Here is a 20327-nt window from a genome sequence, read left to right on the forward strand (position 1 = left end):
CGTCACAGCCCTTGAGCCCACTCAGTGCCCCTAAGCCCCCTCATGGCCTCTGAGCCCCCGGCAAAGCCCAGAGCCCCCTTCATGGCCCCTAAGCCCCATCCACAGCCCCTGAGCCTCCTCACAGCCCCTGAGCCCCCCTCACGGCCCCAAGCGCCGCCTGAGTGCCCTGAGCCCCCTTCACAAACCTCATCACTGAGACCTCATCACTGCCCCTGAGCCCCATCCCTGACTCCTGATCCCCTGCCACAGCCCCTGAGCCCCCTCAGTGCTCCTGAGACCCCTCCACAAACCCTAAGCCCCATCATGGCCCCTGAGCCCCTCACAGCCCCTGAGCCCCCAGCAAAACCCTGAGCCCTGTCACTGCCCCAGAACCCCCTCATGCTCCTGAGACCCCTCCACAAACCCTGAGCCCCCTCATAGCGCCCTCAGCCCCCTCACAGCCCCTGAGCCCCCTCAGTGCTCCTGAGACCCCTCCACAAACCCTAAGCCCCATCATGGCCCCTGAGCCCCTCACAGCCCCTGAGCCCCCATCAAAACCCTGAGCCTTGCCACTGTCCCGGAGCCCCATCATGGCCCCTGAGCTCTCTCACAGCCCTTAAGCCCTCCTCAGTGCCCCTGAGCCCCCTTCAGTGTCCCTGAGCCCCAACCATGTCTTCTGAGCCCTCATCACTGCCCCTGAGCCTCCTTCACTGCCCCTGAGCCCCTTCCTTGCCCCTGAGCCCCCGTTAAAACCCTGAGCCCTGTCACAGCCCCTGAGCCTCCTCACTGCCCTTGAGTCCCCTCACAGCCCCTGAGTCCTCGTGAAAACCCTGAGCCCCACCATGGCCCCCGAGCCCCCATCACAGCCCTGGGAGCCCCCTTCAGTGTCCCTGAGCCCCATCACAGCCCCTGAGCCCTGTTCACAAACCCTGAATTCCCCTCACTGTCCCTGAGCCCCCTCACAACCCCTGAGCCCCATCATGGCCCCTGAGCCCCCTCACAGCCCCTTAGCCCCGGCAAAACCCTGAGCCCCATCACAGCCCCTGAGCCCTCATCACGGCCCCGGAGCCCCCTCACAGCCCCTGAGCCCCCACCAAAACCCTGAGTCCTGTCACTACCCCTGAGCCTCATCATGACCCCTGAGCACCCTCTTAGCCCTTGAGCCCTCCTCACTGCCCCTGAGCCCCCTCATGGCCCCTGAGCCCCCTGACAACCCCTGAGCCCCCTGACAACCCCTGAGCCCCATCATGGCCCCTGAGCCCCCATCACTGCCCCAGAGCCCCCATCACAGCCCTGGAGCCCCTTTCAAAAACCCTGAGCCCCCCCACAGCCCCTGAGCCCCAACCACAGCTTCTGAGCCCTCATCACTGCCCCTGAGCCCCCTCCCTGCCCTTGAGCCCTCCCACTGCAACTGAGCCCCCACCACAGTCCCTGAACCTCCTCACTGCCCCTGAGCCACCTCCCTGCCCTTGAGCCCCCCCACTGCCCCTGAGCCCCAACCACAGGTGCCGAGCCCCCTTCACAAACCCTGAGCCCCCTCACAACCCCTGAGCACCATCACAGCCCCTGAGCACCCGTCACAGTTCTGGAGTCCTCTCCCAGCTTCTGAGTCTCCTCAGCCCCACTCAGTGCCCTCCCAGCCCCTTCAGCGCCTTCGCCGCCCCCGGACCGCTGCTGAGGCCCTCACGGCCGCTCCCCGCCCTCACCATCCCGCCGGCTTCACGCCCGGCAGCCTCAATATCGCGCCCTTCCATTGGCTGTCGCCCCCACGCTGCTGCTATGGCAACACGCGCTCCTATTGGCTGGCGTGACGGCGGAGCCAAAGGTGAATGAGCTCGTGGGAGAATCTCCTCCTTCCTTCAACGCGATTGGCCGGAGTGAAAGAGGGTTAGACCAATCAGCGAGCGGGAGCGGGCTGGCGCGATGCTCGCCCCAGGGAAAGAGGCGGGACCAGGGCTAATGGGGCGTGGTCTGGGCGGAAGCGCTGCGCTGATTGGTGGAGGGCAGGCAGGGGGCGTGGCCAGGGCTCCCTGAGGGCGGTGGCGGCGAGCGGGGTCCGGGAGGGTCCGGCAGCCGGGAGAGGTGCGGGGAACGGGCTGGGGCTGCGGGACAGGGCCTGGATCCGTGAGGAGGGACCTGGGGGCCGGAGGAAGGGCCCTAGGGGCTGTGGGAAACGAGCTGGGAGCTGTGTTAACGTGCCGGGTGCAGCGGAGCAGGTGCTGGGGGCTGTGGTGTGGCCCTCAAGGCCGAGGGTAGGAGGAGGATGGGGGGCTCTGGGATGGGAGCTGAGGGGGAACTGGAGCTGCTGCAGTTCGTAAAGTGCATTCTGGAGAGGGATGGGTGCTGAGAGACAGGGTGTGGAAGAGGGAAGAGGGGGGTCACCCTGTGCCCCTGCTTTAAACCAGCTCAGTGCTCCAGCTGGACAGGCACTGATCCCGCCTCTTTTTTGGAATTTCAAATGGGGTTTCCGAAAAATCAGCACCAAAGAGCCAGGCCAGCACCTTTAGTTGCTGATTTAGTTTGGAAGAGCAGGGAGCATTAACTCCCTCTCTTCATCCTTCTTCAGCATAATGGTTCCAAAGCTTGATTTCTGTAACTAGAGATGTGTTATTTTATTGGGAATAAAAAATATGCTCCCTTTTTTCAAGGATTCTGGTGGACAGTGCCTCACCCAAGCCATGGCCACACGCCTCAGATCGGTGAGTTGGGGCCTCAAATGGTGCTTGGGGAAGTTTTGTCTTGCAGAAACAAATTCATAAATATTCTGCACATCACTAGGGAAGACATGAGGCTGATCCTGCATTAATGATAATTCTGGGGAGAAAACATGATTTTCCAAGGTTTAATTTGGGTAGGTTGAATTCATACCTTAAAATCAATATAGACACGTAGCTTGGCTTGCCATAAATATTATGCTGTGCAATATCAAATTATAGAGAGTTTATAATAAAATTATATATAATTGTGGCTGTCCCTGGATCCCTGGAAGTGTCCAAGGCCAGGTTGGATGGGGCTTGGAGCACCCTGGGGTAGTGGAAGTGTCCCTGTGGAAGGTGGAATAAAATGAGCTCTAAAATCCCTCCCGAGCCAAACCAGTCTGGGATCCTGGGATTCCTTTGCAGCCTCTGCAGTGCCGTGGGGCTCAGAGGCAGAGGGCAGCATTCTGCTGCAGTAAAACTTCACTTCAGGCACATCTCAGAGCAGTTCGGGTGCTCTTGGCTCCTGGAGAGTGCACAGCCATCAGGGAATGCCAAAACAGTGTAGGGTGGAAGGGACCTCATGGGAAGGGGTGCAGGGAGAAGGGAAATGTCCGTGAAGGGAGTGGCTGCCTTTGAGGACAGGCTGAAACAGTTTCTGTCAGTCCCCTCAGCAGCCATCCCCCCTCTGACTGAATCCCCTCATCTTCTCCAAACCACATCTGTTTGTTGGCTGAACACTTCCAGGGCTGGGGACTCCAGACCTCCCTGGGCAGCTGTGCCAAGGCTTGGCCCCTCTTTCAGTGCAGGAATGTCCCCAATGCCCCCTGAGCTCCCCTGGCCCAGCCTGGGGCTGTTCCCTCTCCTGTCCCTGTTCCCTGGAGCACAGCCCGACCCCCCGGCTGTGCCCTCCTGTCAGGAGCTGTGCAGAGCCACAAGGGCCCCCTGAGCCTCCTTTGCTCCAGGCTCAGCCCCTTCCCAGCTCCTCTCCAGCCTCAGCCCCTTCCCAGCTGCCCCTCACAGGAGCTCCAGACCCTGACCAGTCTCTCCTCTGCAAGGCCCATCCCAAATACCTGCAGCAGCTTTGATGTAACTCAGGGAGCTCCTCACATTTCTCTTGTGGATCACCCAACACTTGGCAGCAGATCCTTTGAGGATGTGGCCTTTCAAGAGTTGTGAACAATCCCTGTCTTTGTGTGGCTCCCTCAGAGCTCTCTGCAGAGGTGGGGGTTGTGCTACAACCAGGAGTAAAACTCTCTCCAGGCAGCACAGAGCATTCTTTGTGTAACAGCTCCCTGGGACTCAGGGCCTGGATGTTCTGTGCTGCCAGTGAGGTCCTTGGGCTCAGTCCAGTCAGACGAGTGGCCAGACTGAACTCTGTTAATTAGTGACTCCAATCACTGATTTACAAAGCTTAAAGAAAGAGAAAGAGAGGACTGATGGCCCAAAAGGACAGCCCCTGCTTTTACCTAGCTGCTTTCTTGGCCCTGAGGGTCACAGGGTCTGATCATGGTGATGGTTTTATGCTCTGAGGTAGCTGTGGCAGGAGGCTGAGGCAAATCACAGAATCAGCCCAGACTCCCAGGCTGCTCTGGGGTGGGAGGGACATAAAAGTCCTCCAGTGCCACCCCTGCCCTGGCAGGGACACCTCCCACTGTCCCAGGGTGATCCAAGCCCCAATGTCCAGCCTGGCCTTGGGCACTGCCAGGGATCCAGGGGTAACCACAGCTGCTCTGAGCACTGTGCCAGGCCCTCCCCACCTCCCAGGGAACAATTCCTTCCCAATTCCCAATATCCCACCCATCCCTGCCCCCTGGCAGTGGGAGCCATTCCCTGTGTCCTGCCTCTCCATGCTCTTGTAAACCATCTCTCTCTGTCTTGCAGGCTCCCTTCACATTCTGTTTGTTTTGCTATCCAAGCACAGTTCATGGGGACCAATCTTCTTTTCCTTCTCTCCTCCCTGAGCCTCCTGGTTGTGAGCAGGAGGCAGAGTCCTTCCAGAACCCCAAAACCAGAGTGTCTGCACTTACAACTCCCTGGCACAGCACAGAGCTTTGATGTCCGAGTTCAGATTCCTCTGGTGGAGCTGCTGAGCAGAATTGCTGCTCACTGAGCCCCAGGGAAGCTCAGGCTGGTTGCTCTGTGTGTCAGGGAGGCTCTCCCTGTCCTGACCTGTCCCTGTCCCTGTCCCTGTCCCTGTCCCTGCAGGCTGGCAGGAGCTGCACCGTGATCGGGGGCTCGGGGTTCCTGGGGCAGCACATGGTGGAGCAGCTGCTGGCCAAGGGCTACAGAGTCAACGTCTTCGACATCCAGCAGAGCTTCCAGAGTGAGCAGGTGACCTTCTTCCTGGGAGACCTGTGTGACAAGGAGGTGAGCAAGGAACAGGGGCACATGCAGGCCTTGCACTTTTCCTTGGAAGCCTCTGAAGGAAACACATCTGGTGTCTGATGTCTGGATTCTGCTGAGAGCTGGAAAGGGCAGGACTGTGACAGTGCTCACAGGGGTCTGAGGATGAGGGAAGAGATGAGGATCTGACTCCATGTTTCAGAAGGCTGATTTATTATGTTATGATATATATTATATTAAAACTATACTAAAAGAACAGAAGAAAGGATTTCATCAGAAGGAAAGACTGGTAACAAAGGCCTGTGTCTGGGACAGTCTGAGCCAGCTGACTGTGATTGGCCATTAATTAGAAACAACCACATGAGACCAATCCCAGATGCACCTGTTGCATTCCACAGCAGCAGATAATCATTGTTTACATTTTGTTCCTGAGGCCTCCCAGCTTCTCAGGAGGAAAAATCCTAAGGAAAGGATTTTTCAGAAAACGTGTCTGTGACACAGGACTGCTTTGTGCCTGGTGCTTTGCATCACTGTTAGCTGAGATTTTACATGACATTACTGTTAGCTGAGATTTACAGGGTAATTAGAGCCCCTGGGCTAATTGCAGGAGGCTCTCCCAGCTCCATGAGAATGGCACAGCTCATATTCCCAACAGTCAGGGCAGGATGAGAGGGAGCCTTGGCCATGATCTGTGTGAGCCATGTGGGAGGTGACTTTGGGACAGTCACCTGCACTCAGCCAGTGCCATGGGGAGCTTTAAACCTGCTGCTTCCTCAGGGACCCAACTCCAGGGAGTCCTGAGCCTTGTGCCTGCACCTGGGGATTGCAGGCAGTGCAGCCTGGCCAGCCTCCAGCTCTGGGGAAGCTGCCAGGATTTCTCTGGGAAGAAGAGAGGATGTGGTGTATGCTGGACATTGTGGAGATCCTGGATGCCAATCCCATCCAGCTGCCCACCTTTATGGAGGAACATGGTTTGAAATGCAGCTGTTTCCATGAAAAAAAGCTGGTTTATTTCCCTGCTGTTGTTTTCTCCTGATGGCTGTTGCTCCATTCCCTTCTCCCCCGTGTTTCCTGCAGGCTCTGCTGCCTGCCCTGCAAGGGGTGTCTGTGGTGTTCCACTGTGCCTCACCAGCCCCTTCCAGTGACAACAGGGAGCTGTTCTACAAGGTGAATTTTATGGGAACCAAGGCAGTCATTGAAGCCTGCAAAGAAGCTGGAGTGCAGGTAAAGCTGGAAAAGGCATGAGAGCAGGAGGGGCTGATGGACTTTGTGACATTGGCAGCACGGGCCAGGGTCAGCCTTGTCTGAGAGGGCACAAAGGGCTCTGTGATAATGAATTCCCACTTGGCCCATGAAAACCAGTGGAAAAGACTCTGGGTCTCCAGCTTGGTGTAAACTCCATCCCTGATTGCCACAGAAAACCACATTGTGATTGGAATGGAAAAGCTTCCATTAAAATCTGTCCTGGGAGAGTCACCCTGGGAGAACAACACCTCACAAGTGGCTTCTTTCCTGCTTTTATAAGGGCACAGCCCAGAGATGGCTTTTCCAGCAGTGGGGATATTCATGGCATCAACTCCCTCCCTGAATTCCTCACCATGGAATGAGGAGGAGCTCACTTGTGCCATAATCTCAGTGCCTTTTGGTTTAGAAAGTCAATTGCCCACAAAAGGAAGAGCCTGAGGAAGCCAGCCTGGAATTGGAGACTGAATTTTCTCCCTAAATTACTTTAATATCCCATGATATCATTTAAATTAATTTATTTAATTTATTTTAAATTTATTAATTATATTTCTATTATTTATTTCATTTAAGTCACCAAACAAAAACATCCAAGGTTTCTTTTTTTTTTTTTTTTTTTTTTTGTTAAATCCACTGTGATCTGTTACTGCCAAGATGGGCAAATCTTTGTGTAAAACACTGGGGGTATGTTAAGTGTTCCAAGCCTCTGATTTTCCTGGAGATGTTTCCCCTGCACTGACTGCCTTGGGGGTTTGTTGGAATGTTTTAATCTCCTTTGGGTAGCATTAAATGATGGGACAGAATGAATTAAAAAGGGAGGAATTCTCTTACCTGCAGTTTCTATTCATCTTCTGTTAGACTCAGGTTATTTTCTGTAGGATCAGTTGGTTAAATATTATCATTATTACCATTATTATAATTATTACCATTATTATCTTTACTCAGCCTTTGTAAATAATGACCTTTTTATTTTAGGCTTTAAGCAACTCTTTTTCTCCCCTATCTCTTGCAGAAATTGGTGTTAACCAGCAGTGCCAGTGTGGTTTTTGAGGGCACAGACATAAAAAATGGCTCAGAAGATCTGCCCTATGCACAAAAACCTATTGATTACTACACAGAGACCAAGATCCTGCAGGAGAAGGTATTTGCCAATGGTTAAATTGTTATTTTGGGATGTATTCAATTAATAAAAAGAGAATAAAATCAAGCTGTGCCATGGATTACCACAGAGGTTGAATGAAATGCTGTGTGACACTGCAGAGGAGGTTCCAGAGGTGTCACTGCCATGGAGGAGCCACAGGATAATCCCAGTTCTCTGCCACAGCTTTGGTTTCACAGCACTCAGGGGATGTTTTTGTCCTCTCTGCTGCTTTTCCTGATTTTTATCCTGAATTTGGAGTTGGGAATGTGAAAAAGGCACTGAGTGAGGAGGAGAGGAGGTGGGAACATGGCCTGAGCTGAGGGGCACAGGCCATTACTGAAAATATTCATGTTAAAAAACATCTGAGGGTTCACTGCTTTGGACACTTGCACAGCACCAATATCTGCTCTTCTCATGCTCTTTCTGCTGCAGCATCTGTGGTTTAAATCTGGGGTAACAATGTTTTCAATCCAAGGCAGCAGACCTTTCCTGGATCCTTTTCCCATGGCTTGCACTCAGCTGGGGAAGAATCTGTGCTTTTTGTGCCACAAGAATTGAGAGTCCCTTCCATGCTGATGCTGACAGTGTGAGAGGCTGGAAGGAATTTCCTCCACTGGAGCTTCATTAATTTAAATTGTGCAAACATCTGTTCCCTCCCCAGCACTTTGCAGTAACTGATAAAGGGGAAGCTGAGGAGCAGCAATCAGGGGCAGCCCCAGTGCTGCTGATTGTGGCTTTGTTTTGGGGGAAACTCAAAGGATTTTGTTTGTGCCTCCTCCATAGAAATCCCAGCAGCTGCTGGAAATGAAAACACGTGGTTTAGGAACTCCCAAGGGAGTGAAATCTGCTCCAGAGCTGCTGAATGTGCTGCTGGAGCTCCAGGGAGATGGGATCACCCCCTCCTGAGGCAGATCCAGGAGGGCTGGGGTGGTACAGCTGCTGGGAGGGACAGAAATGGAATTCCTGAGTGTCCTCTGCTCCAGCTCCTGCACAGGGTTCATGGAGTGCAGGAGCTTGGAGAGCTCCTCTGGCTTCTGGGGTGTTCCCTTCCCTTGTCAATTCATTAAGTGCTCAACCATAAAAACTGCTTTGTGTCTGGTTTTCTTATCAAGGAGAACTGGAAAAAGAGATGAGAACAAAGGAAGGATCACTTGGAAAGACAGGAGAGGATAATAATTCTTCCCTTGGTTCTTCCCAGGGAGATGGGGAGCCCCCAGCCCCTTCAGTGATGATAGTGGGATGTTGGGACCCTGGGTGCTGAGATTTTCAGACTTTCTGTGCTGCCAGGAGAACACTGCATTGACCTGAGGCCGTGGAGAAGCTTCTAGAACAGAATGACAGAGCTGGGATTGTGGGTGTGGAGTCTGGATAGAAGTGTGTGACATCACAGGGTGGGAAACTTAGGGTTTAAGGGTTTAGAATATAGTAATATGTATAAGGCAAGATGGAGGTTTCAGGGCAGAGGCTGGTCCTTCTTTTCCACCTTCTTTTCCACCTTCTTTTCCACCTTCTTTCCTTTCTTTTCCACCTTCTTTCCTTTCTTTTCCACCTTCTTTCTTCTCCACCTTCTTCTCCACCTTCTTTTCCATGGGTTTGGGTGGTTTTGTGTAATTGGATAAAAAAGTCCCCATTGCAGGCCACAGGTGGTTGGTTATTGGGTTAAAAACAACAATAATTGAGGTGTCATTTCTTAACTGGACAGTTTATCCTTAAAAGGCCTTGTAGAGAGAGGGCTGGGGCTCCATTTTTAGTTTGTTAGAGAGAAATGCTGTAGAACTCAGGCTTTTTGAGATTGTAACATAAATAAGCATCTGAGTCCCAACAAAAAATACCATCTCCCAGTTTAATCCCAACCCTGGCAGAAAAGAAGTTAAGGCCCCACAGTGGGATGCCTTGCTGAGCTCTGTTTTCCTTCTTGATTTCCTTCTCCTCTTTCCCTGCAGGAGGTGCTCAGTGCAAACGATCCAGACAACAATTTCCTCACCACTGCAATCCGTCCCCATGGAATCTTTGGTCCCAGGGACCCTCAGCTGGTTCCCATCCTCATCCAGGCAGCTCAGAGTGGCAAAATGAAGTTCATCATTGGGTGAGCAAGGCCCAGGCATTTCAGAGCGGGGACAAAGTCACTGCTGGATTTACAAAGCCCTTTTGGAAAGAAACAAAAGGAAATCAGTTGTGTTGTTTCTGTTATTTTTCACTTTCCATTTTTTTTCCTTAAAAATCCTATGGCAGGGGCTCACTCCCTGCCATGGTGAGTGTCCATAATGCCAGAGGAATATCCATGAGAAAAGCTGGTATGGATTGAGCTGTTAAAGAGCAGTGCCATTAATATGAGACAGCTCAGATTACTTGCTGTTAATTTATACCACTTGTGGTCTTTGAGGTTCTGGCAATTAAAATCCTTATTAAATATGAAACACTAAAAGTATGGCCTGAAATTGCAGCACCAGAGAGAAGAGAAGAGGAAGCTTGGGATGAATTTATCCTGCTGGAAGTCCTTTTTGCCTCAAGCAGATTCTCAGCCCAGCTTGCCTTGGGGCTAAATTCCTTTTCTGTGTGCAGGGATGGAAAGAACCTGGTGGATTTTACCTACGTGGAGAATGTGGTGCATGGGCACATCCTGGCTGCAGAAAAGCTGCACAAAGGCTCCCCCCTGTGTGGGAAGGTGAGAAGGGAGGGGAGGGAAGGGATCCCCAGCCTCTGCTGTGGAATCCATGCTGATTCCTCAGGGCCCTGCACATCATCCTGCAGGCCAGCAGCTCCAGGTTTTCCATCTGTGGGGAGCATTGAGTGCAGCCAGATGGGCTGAGCTGGATGGATATCCTGGAATTTGCTGCTCTAAAACTCCTTGGGAAGGGCAATCCAGGCAGAACTGGGGGCAGCCAGGAGGCACACATGGAAACACAGCAGCTTTTGGGACACAATTCAGAACAGGAGGAGCTTTTCCAGGTCCTGTGCTCTGGGCACACTGGGGTGTTTTAAGTTGTCTGCTCTGTGCTGTGGCAGCCGGTTTGGATGACATTTATGAGGAATCCTGGCCTCTGGGGTGCTAGAAGTAGCTGGTTTCCTTGGAAGAGCAGGGATTCCCCCCTCTTCACTCAGAGGTGGGCAGTGCAAAGCAGTTTGTGAGGATGGTGTGTGCTCTGGCCCAGGTCAGGGGTGTGATGTCCTCACATGAGCAGGAGAGGGGCCAGCACAGAGCCAAACCTGGGAAATCCACTGTGACAGTGGTCACAAGGGTCTTCAGGGTGAGAGAGAGACGAGAATGTTGACCTCATGTTCAGAAGGCTGATTTATTATTTTATGATATATATGTATTACATTGTGACTATACTACAAAGAAATAGAAGGGAAAGTTCTCAGAAGGCTAGCTAAGCTAAGAATAGAAAAGGAATGAATAACAAAGGTCTGTGTCTCAGCACAGAGTGAGGCCCAGCTCTGCTGTGAGTGGTCAGTAAATGCAAACATCCACCCGAGACCAATCACGGATCCACCTGTTGCATTCCACAGCAGCAGATAGCCATTGTTTACACTTTGCTGCTGAAACTTCTCAGCTTCAGCAGGAAAAAGCCTAACAAAAGGATTTTAATGAAAAGATGTCTGTGACAATCCACCACGATTTTAACCCCTGGCTTCTCCTCTCCTCTCTTCCAGGCCTTTCACATCACCAACGATGAACCAATTCCCTTCTGGACCTTCATGTCCCGCATCCTGACCGGCCTGGACTACGACCCTCCCAAGTACCACATTCCCTACTGGCTGGCCTATTACCTGGCCCTGCTGCTGGCCCTGCTGCTGGCCCTGCTCAGGCCCCTGGTGACCATCAAGGCCACCTTCACTCCCATGAGGGTGGCCCTGGCTGGCACCTTCCACTACTACAGCTGTGAGAGGGCCAAGAGGGCCATGGGCTACAGCCCCGTGGTCAGCCTGGACGAGGCCATCGCCAGGACTGTGCAGAGCTACCCCAGCCTGCGCCGGGCCAGGGCCTGACTCCCTGCCTGGAGCCTCTCCAGCCTGTGTGCCATCATTTCTGACAGCTCAACATGGAGCACAGGGCAGCAGTTCCCAGGAAAGGGGAGTTTTCTGGAGTCTCTGCTCCTCCTCCTCCTCCTCGTCATTCCATGTGGGAGCTGTGCTGACAGTTTGTTTCTTGGATGTGACTTCGTGTTTGGAAACTGCTGCTGAACTCTCTGGGCTGTGAATAAACACCCTGCCGTACCCTCTTCAACCCTGAGCAGGCACACCAGCATTCCTGCTCCCTTCCCTCCACCCTTGTCCCGTGTTTTGTTGCTCTGGTGACAGCAGCCACCCCTTCCCAGAGCTGGGGCACAAACACTTCCTGGGGCTGGCTCCCCTCTGCACTTTGGCTTTGCTCTCCACAAGAGAGCCCAGTGCCAGAAAAGTCTTCTGCCACCATCTCCTAAATCATTGCAGCTCTTCTGGTTTTCCCTCCATGATCAGGGGGTAGTTTGGCTTCTCCCTGAGGCAGCAGAAGGAACCCACAAGGAGTGTGTTCACTTGTGGCTTCATTCCTTTGTCCATGCAGGATTTATTTCTGTTCCAAAAGAACCCAAGTAAATCACACAGAGCTGACACTGCAGCTTTGTGTCCCATCTCTGAGAGGGCAGATCCCACTCTCAGCACAAACAGGTTGTAAATGATTCCCTTTTGGGGCAGGGATCTTTGGGAGCTGCCTTTGAGCAGCCCCAGCACTGTCCCCACATCTGCAGTGCTGGGAAGATCTGCAGCCCCAAGCTGCTCCTCCCTGCCCTGCTAGTGCTGCTCACAGGGATTTTTGGTGCTCTGACCACTTAGTCCATGAAAAAAACCTCTTTTCCACAAGGAAATGGACACAAAGCAACAGTCCCCAAGCTATTTCCTCTGACTTGTATGTTAAATATTCTTTGCCCTCTAATCTTTCTAAGCACTTCAGTTCTGGTTTGGTTTTAAATGAGGGGTTTAGGTTTGAGCTGGAGTTTTGCCCTGTGCAAATTCCTGGATCCCTGGCAGTTCTGGTGTTTCAAATTTCAGAAGGATGGGAAATGCCTCAGTCACAGAGTTATGGAATCCCAGGATGGTTTGGGTTGGGAAGGACCTTAAAGCTCATCCCATTCCTCCCCCAGGGACACCTTGCACTGTCCCAGGCTTCTCCAAGCCCCATCCAGCCTGGCCTGGACACTTCCAGGGATCCAGGGGCAGCCACAATCTCCTCAACCTCAATGTGCTGCTATAGTCTGATTAAATATCTGATTAAATGGGTTTTATTTGAACTTCTGGCTGTTTTCTGGGGGGGAAAAACCCCACATTGGGCTTTTTTTCCTGGGAATTTTGATTTGCTGGTTAACAGCTGGTTTTACCAACCTTGGCCTTGCAGCAATCCCTGTCCAGGTGCTTGGGCCAGCTGCCCTCACCCTGCTGGGCACTGCCCAGCCCCGGGGCAGGGAATGGGGTCTGGTGGAAGGGGGAGGATCCAGGATTTCCCAGAGCCAAACCAGAGGTAAGACACTACATCCCTGTCAGATTATGCCCTTTTCTGAGTTAGAGATGGGGCAGCTGAGAGGCGTTTTTAAAACTTCTATTCCATTTTCAGTCTCATGTGAAGAGTTAGACAATACAGATGTTAAAATTCACGCTATTACAATCAGAAACTTTCTATCAAACTTTAAAAATTCTCTACAAATTCATTGCCCACACATCACCTTCAGCCTCTAGGTGGCATTTCCCAGCCCGGCAGCTCCAATCCACCCCAAAAAATGCCGTGGCTGTGCCTGGACACCAGGCAGGGCAGGGTCACTGCTCTCCCTGTCCTGGCAGGGGTGCTGAAGGCCCTGGAAGCTCAGCTGGACCAGAGAGGGGTTCAGAGAGGGGTTCCCTATCCCAGGGAGGGACCCAGAGCTTTGCTGGGCTGGGGAGCAGCACCCAGGGCAGGGCTGTGCACACCTGGCTGGGGACAGTGACAAGGTGGCACTGAGGGGAGGGCTGTGCACACCTGGGCTGGGGACAGTGACAAGGTGGCACCCAGGGCAGGGCTGTGCACATCTGGCTGGGGACAGTGACAAGGTGGCACTGAGGGCTGTGCACATCTGGCTGGGGACAGTGACAAGGTGGCACTGAGGGCTGTGCACATCTGGCTGGGGACAGTGACAAGGTGGCACCCAGGGCAGGGCTGTGCACATCTGGCTGGGGACAGTGACAAGGTGGCACTGAGGGCTGTGCACATCTGGCTGGGGACAGTGACAAGGTGGCACTCAGGGCAGGGCTGTGCACACCTGACTGGGGAGCAGCACCCAGGGCAGGCTTTGCACACGTGGGTTGAGGGGCAGTGCTCAGGTGGCACCCAGGGCAGGGCTGTGCACACCTGGGCTGGGGACAGTGACAAGGTGGCACCAAGGGCTGTGCACACCTGGCTGGGGACAGTGACAAAGTGGCACCCAGGGCAGGCTGTGCACACCTGGGTTGAGGGGCAGTGCTCAGGTGGCACCCAGGGCAGGCAGTGTACACCTGGGCTGGGGACAGTGACAAGGTGGCACCTAGGGAAGGCTGTGCACACCTGGGTTGAGGGCAGCACTCAGGTGGCACCCAGGGCTGTGCACAGCTGGGCTGGCAGCTCTCCCAGTGCAGTCAGGGAGCTGCCAGGTTCCTCTGGCTCTGAGCACTGCTGTTTCCCAAGCCCAGGCAAGCAGGGAGTGCTGGATCCTGGCTGTGCCTCCATCCCTGGCCACAACACAGCAGAGCTTTGCTCCATCCACAGCCTCTTCCAGCCTTGCTCCAGCTCCTCCTCTTGTTTTCCAACTCTAACAGGCATAAATGCTGTCCTGGATTTTTGGGGCAGTGATGAGATCCTGCTGTTGTGCCCTGCCTGGATGTGTTTTTGTGCCACCTCTTCAGCACTGGGAGGGTGTGGAGCTGCTGGAGAGAGTCCAGAGGAGGCACCAGGATGCTCAGGGGGATGGAGCAGCTGTGCTGGGAGGAAAGGCTGAGGGAATTGGGATGGAGCAGCCTGGACAGGAGAAGCTTTGGGGTGACCTCAGTGTGGCCTTGCAGGGCCTGAAGGAGCCAACTGGAAACATGGAGAGAGAAAATTTACAATGGGGGAAGGGACAGGACACAGGGGAGGGTTGGATGGGATATTGGGAATTAGGAATTGTTCCCTGGCAGGGTGGGCAGGCCCTGGCACAGGTGCCCAGAGCAGCTGTGGCTGTCCCTGGATCCCTGGCAGTGCCCAAGGCCAGGCTGGACACTGGGACACCCTGGGACAGTGGGATGTGTCCCTGCCATGGCAGGGGTGGCACTGGATGGGCTTTGAGGTCCCTCCAACCCAAACCATTGTGGGATTGTTATGGCTTCCAGTCTGTATTATGTGTGTCAGCAAGCAGAGGCTGTGAAGCAAAATTGCCATTATCAAACTTTCCTTCCAAACATGCAGGATCAAATGCAGGTGCAGTCCGTCCCTGTCAGAACACTCAACAGGAGCTCCCCACGACTTCAAAGAGTTCCCTGGAACACTCTCACCAAACTCCTTATCTCCCTCTCTCTGCTTCCCTGGTTTTTTCTGCTGCAGCTCCTCATTTTGCTGACCTGAGATTGGTTTTGGCTCTGGGAGAGATAAGGAGAGATCTTCTGTTGCTTATCCTGGAGAAGGGAGAGGGAGGGAAGGGAGAGGGATTACAAGTGCTTTTCTAGGTGGGGTTAAGGTGACCAAAACCTCCATTCTCCTCTTACAAGGATTGCAAAGGGAACTTGCTCAGGAGGATTGACCAAGGAATTCCTTTCAGTGCTGCCTTTGGAACGTGGGGGAAGCCTTGGTCCAGACACACCTCCAGAGAGGAAAAAGGGTGGCTTGGGTGTAATTACCAGAAATAGGTAAGAGGAAAAATGGATGAAAGCAGGTCAGAAACGACCCTGCATGTCCAGGGAGCAAAAAGGCTCAGGGGGCACTGCAGGGATGTGCAGGAGGTGTCCAGGGCCGGGCTGGGAGCAAGCTGGGACAGTGGAAGGTGTCCCTGCCCATGGGGTGGAACAGGAGGGGCTTTGAGCTCCCTTCCAAGCCACAGCATTCCATGATTCAGTGAGGTTTGGGAGCAGTGTGCCACGTGCACCCTGCAAGCACTGGGGGATCCCAGACACAGGATCCAGGCCTCGCTGCAGGGCTCCAGCTCAGCGTTTTGGGGAGCTGTGGAAGGGGTGTTTTCTGTCCCAGTACACCCAGTTACCCCCATGTGCTGGTGGCAGGGAGCACAGGACATTCCCACAGCCCCAGCCGGGGCAGGCTGGGCTGGCTCTGCTTCCCGGGAGAATTCTCTCCCAGTTTCGCTGTGCTTGTGCAAGCCCCGGGCCGGTGCCAGGCCCACAGGGGAGAGTGGTGCAACCCTGCCCTGTCAGGGCAGGGGGAAGAGCAGCTTGTTTGCCTCAGAGCCTTGTTTGCAGGGAGCTGGCCGAGCTGCTGAGGATAAATCAGCATCTCCTGCTTGCGCCACAGCGGCTTTGGGTGTTGTGGTGGCACCGCGGTGTCCCCGCCGCAGCGCTGCCTCTGCCGTGCCCCAGCTCTGCTGACAGCACCACTTTGTGTTGTGCTGGCACTCCTGAGCCCCAGGAGGGTGCAGGTGTGTCCCTGAGCACGGGCAGGTTGCTGTATTCCTGCAGGGAATCCTTGGGACACACAATGCCCTGCTGCCACCTGCTATTAGGAAGGTGAGGCCTGGCGTTCTGGCAGAGCTCTGCAGTGACACCTCATGAAAAACCAGTTGGATTCCCTTGTAACAAATGGGTGTAGTGGTTTTACACCCTGCGACTCATCACGGCTGGGCTTGGGGCTGGTGGCACCTCTGCAAAGCCCTGGGCACTGCAGGGATCCTGCCCTGCCCTCCCCCTCAGCATCAGGGAGGGGCTGCACAGAGTGCAGGAAATGTTCCAGGGCAGCTCTGGGCTCTGGAGTGGGCTTGGTGGATTCCTCACCACCAGAAAATACATACCAGAAAATGTTACAGGATGTTGCTGTAGCTGTTCAAACACAGGCTGGGCTGTGAGGCTCTCTGGGCAGGAATCACCTTTGCCATAGGAATGATTTGGTAAAACCCCCTTGCCATGGAATTAGCTGCCTGCATTTCCAGGGTGGAGCAGGTTCCCTGCAGACACCCCTGTTTCTGCAGGAATGAGCTGTGGGGTTACAGCTCTTGGCACCCAGCTGCCCTGGAAGTGGCAGAACAAGGATCAATCAGTGCCAGCTGTGGGGCATCCTCATGAGAAAAGGTCTTTGTGCTTTCCTGGGAGAGCAGATCCCATGAAAATCCATTTCCTGGTGAAGTCAGATATTCCAGGCTGAAATTTACTTGGTAACAAGAATGTTTTTAACCGAAACTGGGGGAAAGACTCTGTTTTCTTGCTCTCCCATGCTGCAGGAGTGTGTGTGTGTCCCTGGAGAAGCTGGAGGGGATTCAGGACCTTGCTCTTGCTCTGGGCTCAGGCACAGCTTTACCTGAGCCCTGGCTCATGGCTGAGGAGGGAGCCAGGCCTGCAGGGTGGGGGTTCAAGCCAGATCCTCTTTGTTTTAATCAGATTCGGTGGGAAAATGGAAAAATTCCCCTCTTGGATTCTGCTCAGGTCGGGTGAGTACAAAGGACTTTTTGTGTTGCTGACTTCAGCACGCTCAGGTTTCCTCCAGAGGTGTGCAGGGCTCCTGTGCTGCTCCAGGTGGGGCTGCTCCTGCCAGGGAGACCAGACTGGTGTCTTCCCTGGAGCATCCTGAATTTGGCAGTGATGAATCCCACTGTGAGCAGCTCCCTAGCAGAAATCCAGAGCCCATCCCTGAGCCTGTGGCAGAAGCTGTCAGCTCCTTCAGGCCCTGCAAGGCCACACTGAGCTCACCCCAAAGCTTCTCTTCTCCAGGTGAACAATCCCAGCTCTCCCAGCCTTTCCTCCCAGCTGAGCTGCTCCATCCTCTGCCCATCCTGGAGCTTCCTCTGGGCTCTCTGAGCAGCTCCAGGTCCCTCCTGTGGTGGCCCAGGGCTGGGGTCTCACTGAGGGGCAGAACCCAAATCTCTTTGCTGCTGCCCACACTGTGGGGATGCATCTCCTGAGCCAGCAGTGACCCCTGGGTGCTGCTCCGGGAGCTCCTCATCCTCTCAGTGTTTGATGCTGACGTGCTCATCACAAATACCTTTTATTTTTGCCTGGTTTTTGAACACTCGGCATGGAACGGTGTGTTCCCACCGGGAAAAGCAGAGCCTGGGTGTCCGTGTGGTGCCTGTGGACCCGGTGTACCTGCAGGGCTGGCCGGGCTGGGCTGGGCTGTTACTCACGGCTGTTTCAGGGAGAGCCGGGACAAACCTTCAGCAAACGCTGCCGTGACTCAGGGCCTACCGAGAATAAAGCTGCTCTGTCAGCTGCAGCCCTGGAGCAGGGGATGCTGCCCAGGAAGGGTCTGGGCTGTGTTTTCCAGCCCGCTTTGAACCATTCCGGTTCCCCGAGCCGGACCCCGAGCCCGCCCCGCCGGGAGGGAGCTCGGGGCGCGGCCCTGGGAGCAGCCCCGCTTATCTGAGCCGGGATCAGCGCAGCCACCGAGCCCGGCTCAGCTGAGCCCGGCTGCTGCTGAGCCCCAGCAGATCCCAGGGCAAGATCTGGGGCTGCAGGAACGCCGCAATGCCTGAAAATCCCTGATGTCATCCTCACTGTGCTGCTGGGAGCCAGGGCTGGGCCATCGGCCCTTTTCCAGCACATCCCGATGGGATAGAGTGGGATGGGATGGGAAGGGGATGGGGATGGGGATGGGATGGGATGGGATGGGGATGGGGATGGGGATGGGGATGGGATGGGATGGGATGGGATGGGGATGGGGATGGGGATGGGGATGGGATGTTTGCCCATCATCCCACAGCAGGAGCTCTCATTTCCAGCTGCTACAGGCTTAGCATTACCTGTGCTTGAACTGGGGACAGGGGATCCTGGTGGGGGCTTGGTTGGGGCTTCATCAACTCCAGGGCTGGAGTAGGCCATGGAGCTGCTCCCAAGGCCTGGAGCCGGGCTGGGAGAGCTGAGGGTGCTCTCCTGGACAGAGGAAGCTCCAGGGAGAGCCCAGAGCCCTGCCAGGGCCTCAAGGGGCTCCAGGAGAGCTGGAGAGGGACTGGGGACAAGGCCTGGAGGGACAGGACACAGGGAATGGCTCTCACTGCCAGAGGGCAGGGATGGATGGGATATTGGGAATTGGGAATTGTTCCCTGTGAGGGTGGACAGGCCCTGGCACAGGGTGCCCACCCTGGATCCCTGGCAGTGCCCAAGGCCAGGCTGGACATTGGGGCTGGAGCAGCCTGGGACAGTGGGAGGTGTCCCTGCCATGGCAGGGGTGGCACTGGGTGGGCTTTAAGGTCCCTTCCCACCCAAACCATTGTGGGATTCTCTGGTTCTTCCCATGCTGTGGCAGTGCCAGGGTGATGTCCTGACTCCTCAGCACAGCTCCAAAGCCCCAGCTCCACTGCCAGACTCTGGGGATGTGCAGAACGGGAGTCCCAGGCTCTGGCTGTGCCAGGCTCTGGCTGTGCCAGGCTGTGCCCACGGCTGGCCCTGGGGACCGTGCGGTGACTGGAGCAATTAGAAAGGGAAATCAAATGAGGACGAGCGGAATGCCCGGCCATTTCCTGTGGGATTATCACACCTGTGGGCCTTGGTAATGAGTTCCAAGGAGACAATCAGTGTCGAGGGCTAATTACAGCCCCGCTGCTCCCTGATGCTGCCCGGGCACCACTGCTCCCAAGCGGCTCCGAGCAGCATCGGGGGTCCCGCTCCCCCTGCCTGGGGCAGAGCTCGCTCCGAGCAGAAATTCCGTGGGGTGAGAGCTGGGGGGCTGCTCGGGGCTGTGCCAGGCCCCACGGGGCCGGGGACCGTGGCATTGGCTGGGGAATGCCAGGAATGCAGAGCGGAGCCTGCAGGGAGGGGAGCCCGTGCCGCCGAACGGAGAAACCTGTTTGATTCCCCTGCAGGGCCAAACACACCCAAGTCTCCTCCTCAAAACAAGGCTTGGCTTCCCGGGGCCGGCCCTCCCGGCAGGTGGGGGCTCAGGTGTGCCACAGCCGTGCCAGGCCCGCCGGGACAGGGACAGGGACAGCTCCGAGCCGGGAACCGCAGGTGGGACCGGGGACGGGAACGGGAACGGGGCTGGTCAGGGGGGGAGAACAGAGGGCTGCCCTGCCCTGCCCTGCCAGGGACACCCAGACACCCAAACCCTCCTGCCCCGTGGAGCTGGAGCTGTTCGGGGGTGTCTCGGATCAAAGCGGGGCTCTGCAGGGATGGGTGGGGCTCCTGCAGGGACCGGCTGGGGCTGAGGTTTGGCTCTCCCCGGGGCTTTGTTGCACCTGTCTGATCTCAAATTCCCTCGCTGCCCACGGCTCCACATGCTCCCAAAGCCCTTTTCCCCCTGGATTTCCGCCCCGGGACGGGTCTGGGTGTGGGCAGGGTCGGGAAAACTCCGGGGAATTCAATCCTGTGACCCCGAGAGCCTCCGCAGAGCTTTGGGGATCCCCAGCTCCTCCTGCCTCCCCTGCCAGGGCTCCCGGGAGACACAGGGGCTGCAGGCAGAGATTTGTGCCTCTCTGCTGCTCTGCCTTGTTTTGTTTCTGCCCGAATCGGTGAAATCAGCACCCTGGGAAGGAGTGGCAGAGCTGGCACGGAGGACAGAGCACCTCCCTCTGTCCTTGCTTCATCCAGGGAATGTCATCCCCATTTCCCCGTCCCTGCCCTGCTCAGGACAGACCCCACAGAGGAGGATGAGCTGTGCTCACCTGGGCAGGGATGTCCTTCCTCCTCAGCTGGACCTAGAGGTTTTCTTTAGGATATTTTATTACTTTTATTATAAACTCAGTTTATTTTATTCATCCAGCCAATGACTCAGTACATTTCTTCCCAAAAAAATGTACCAGGACTTAAGTGGAAGT

General features: G+C 55.1%; 2 protein-coding genes across 8 annotated transcripts in view; both read left to right on the top strand.

The window, feature by feature from the left end:
- The first annotated feature begins 2015 nt into the window (after window positions 1-2015).
- NSDHL (NAD(P) dependent steroid dehydrogenase-like) lies at window positions 2016-12674 on the top strand. 2 transcript variants are annotated; one of them, XM_059482919.1, is made up of 8 exons: window positions 2016-2061; window positions 2628-2678; window positions 4884-5045; window positions 6099-6245; window positions 7276-7404; window positions 9348-9490; window positions 9967-10069; window positions 11059-12674. In XM_059482919.1, the coding sequence occupies exons 2-8, from the start codon at window positions 2658-2660 to the stop codon at window positions 11392-11394; spliced, it is 1041 nt and encodes a 346-aa protein (XP_059338902.1). In that variant the 5' UTR covers window positions 2016-2061; window positions 2628-2657; the 3' UTR covers window positions 11395-12674. The 2 variants fall into 2 exon arrangements, with proteins under 2 accessions (XP_059338902.1, XP_059338903.1); XM_059482920.1 differs by lacking the exon at window positions 2016-2061 and adding an exon at window positions 2136-2231.
- Window positions 12675-19446: 6772 nt separating this feature from the next.
- Window positions 19447-20327, top strand: part of ZNF185 (zinc finger protein 185 with LIM domain) — a 30710-nt gene continuing 29829 nt past the window's right edge. For all 6 annotated transcript variants that reach the window (XM_059483255.1, XM_059483256.1, XM_059483260.1 and 3 more), the window contains exon 1: window positions 19447-19521. The gene's annotated coding sequence lies outside the window, so the exon portion shown is untranslated. The remainder of the gene's footprint in view (window positions 19522-20327) is intronic.

This window comes from Ammospiza nelsoni, chromosome 15, assembly GCF_027579445.1.
Source record: "Ammospiza nelsoni isolate bAmmNel1 chromosome 15, bAmmNel1.pri, whole genome shotgun sequence".
In the NCBI taxonomy this organism is placed as follows: Eukaryota; Metazoa; Chordata; class Aves; order Passeriformes; family Passerellidae; genus Ammospiza; species Ammospiza nelsoni.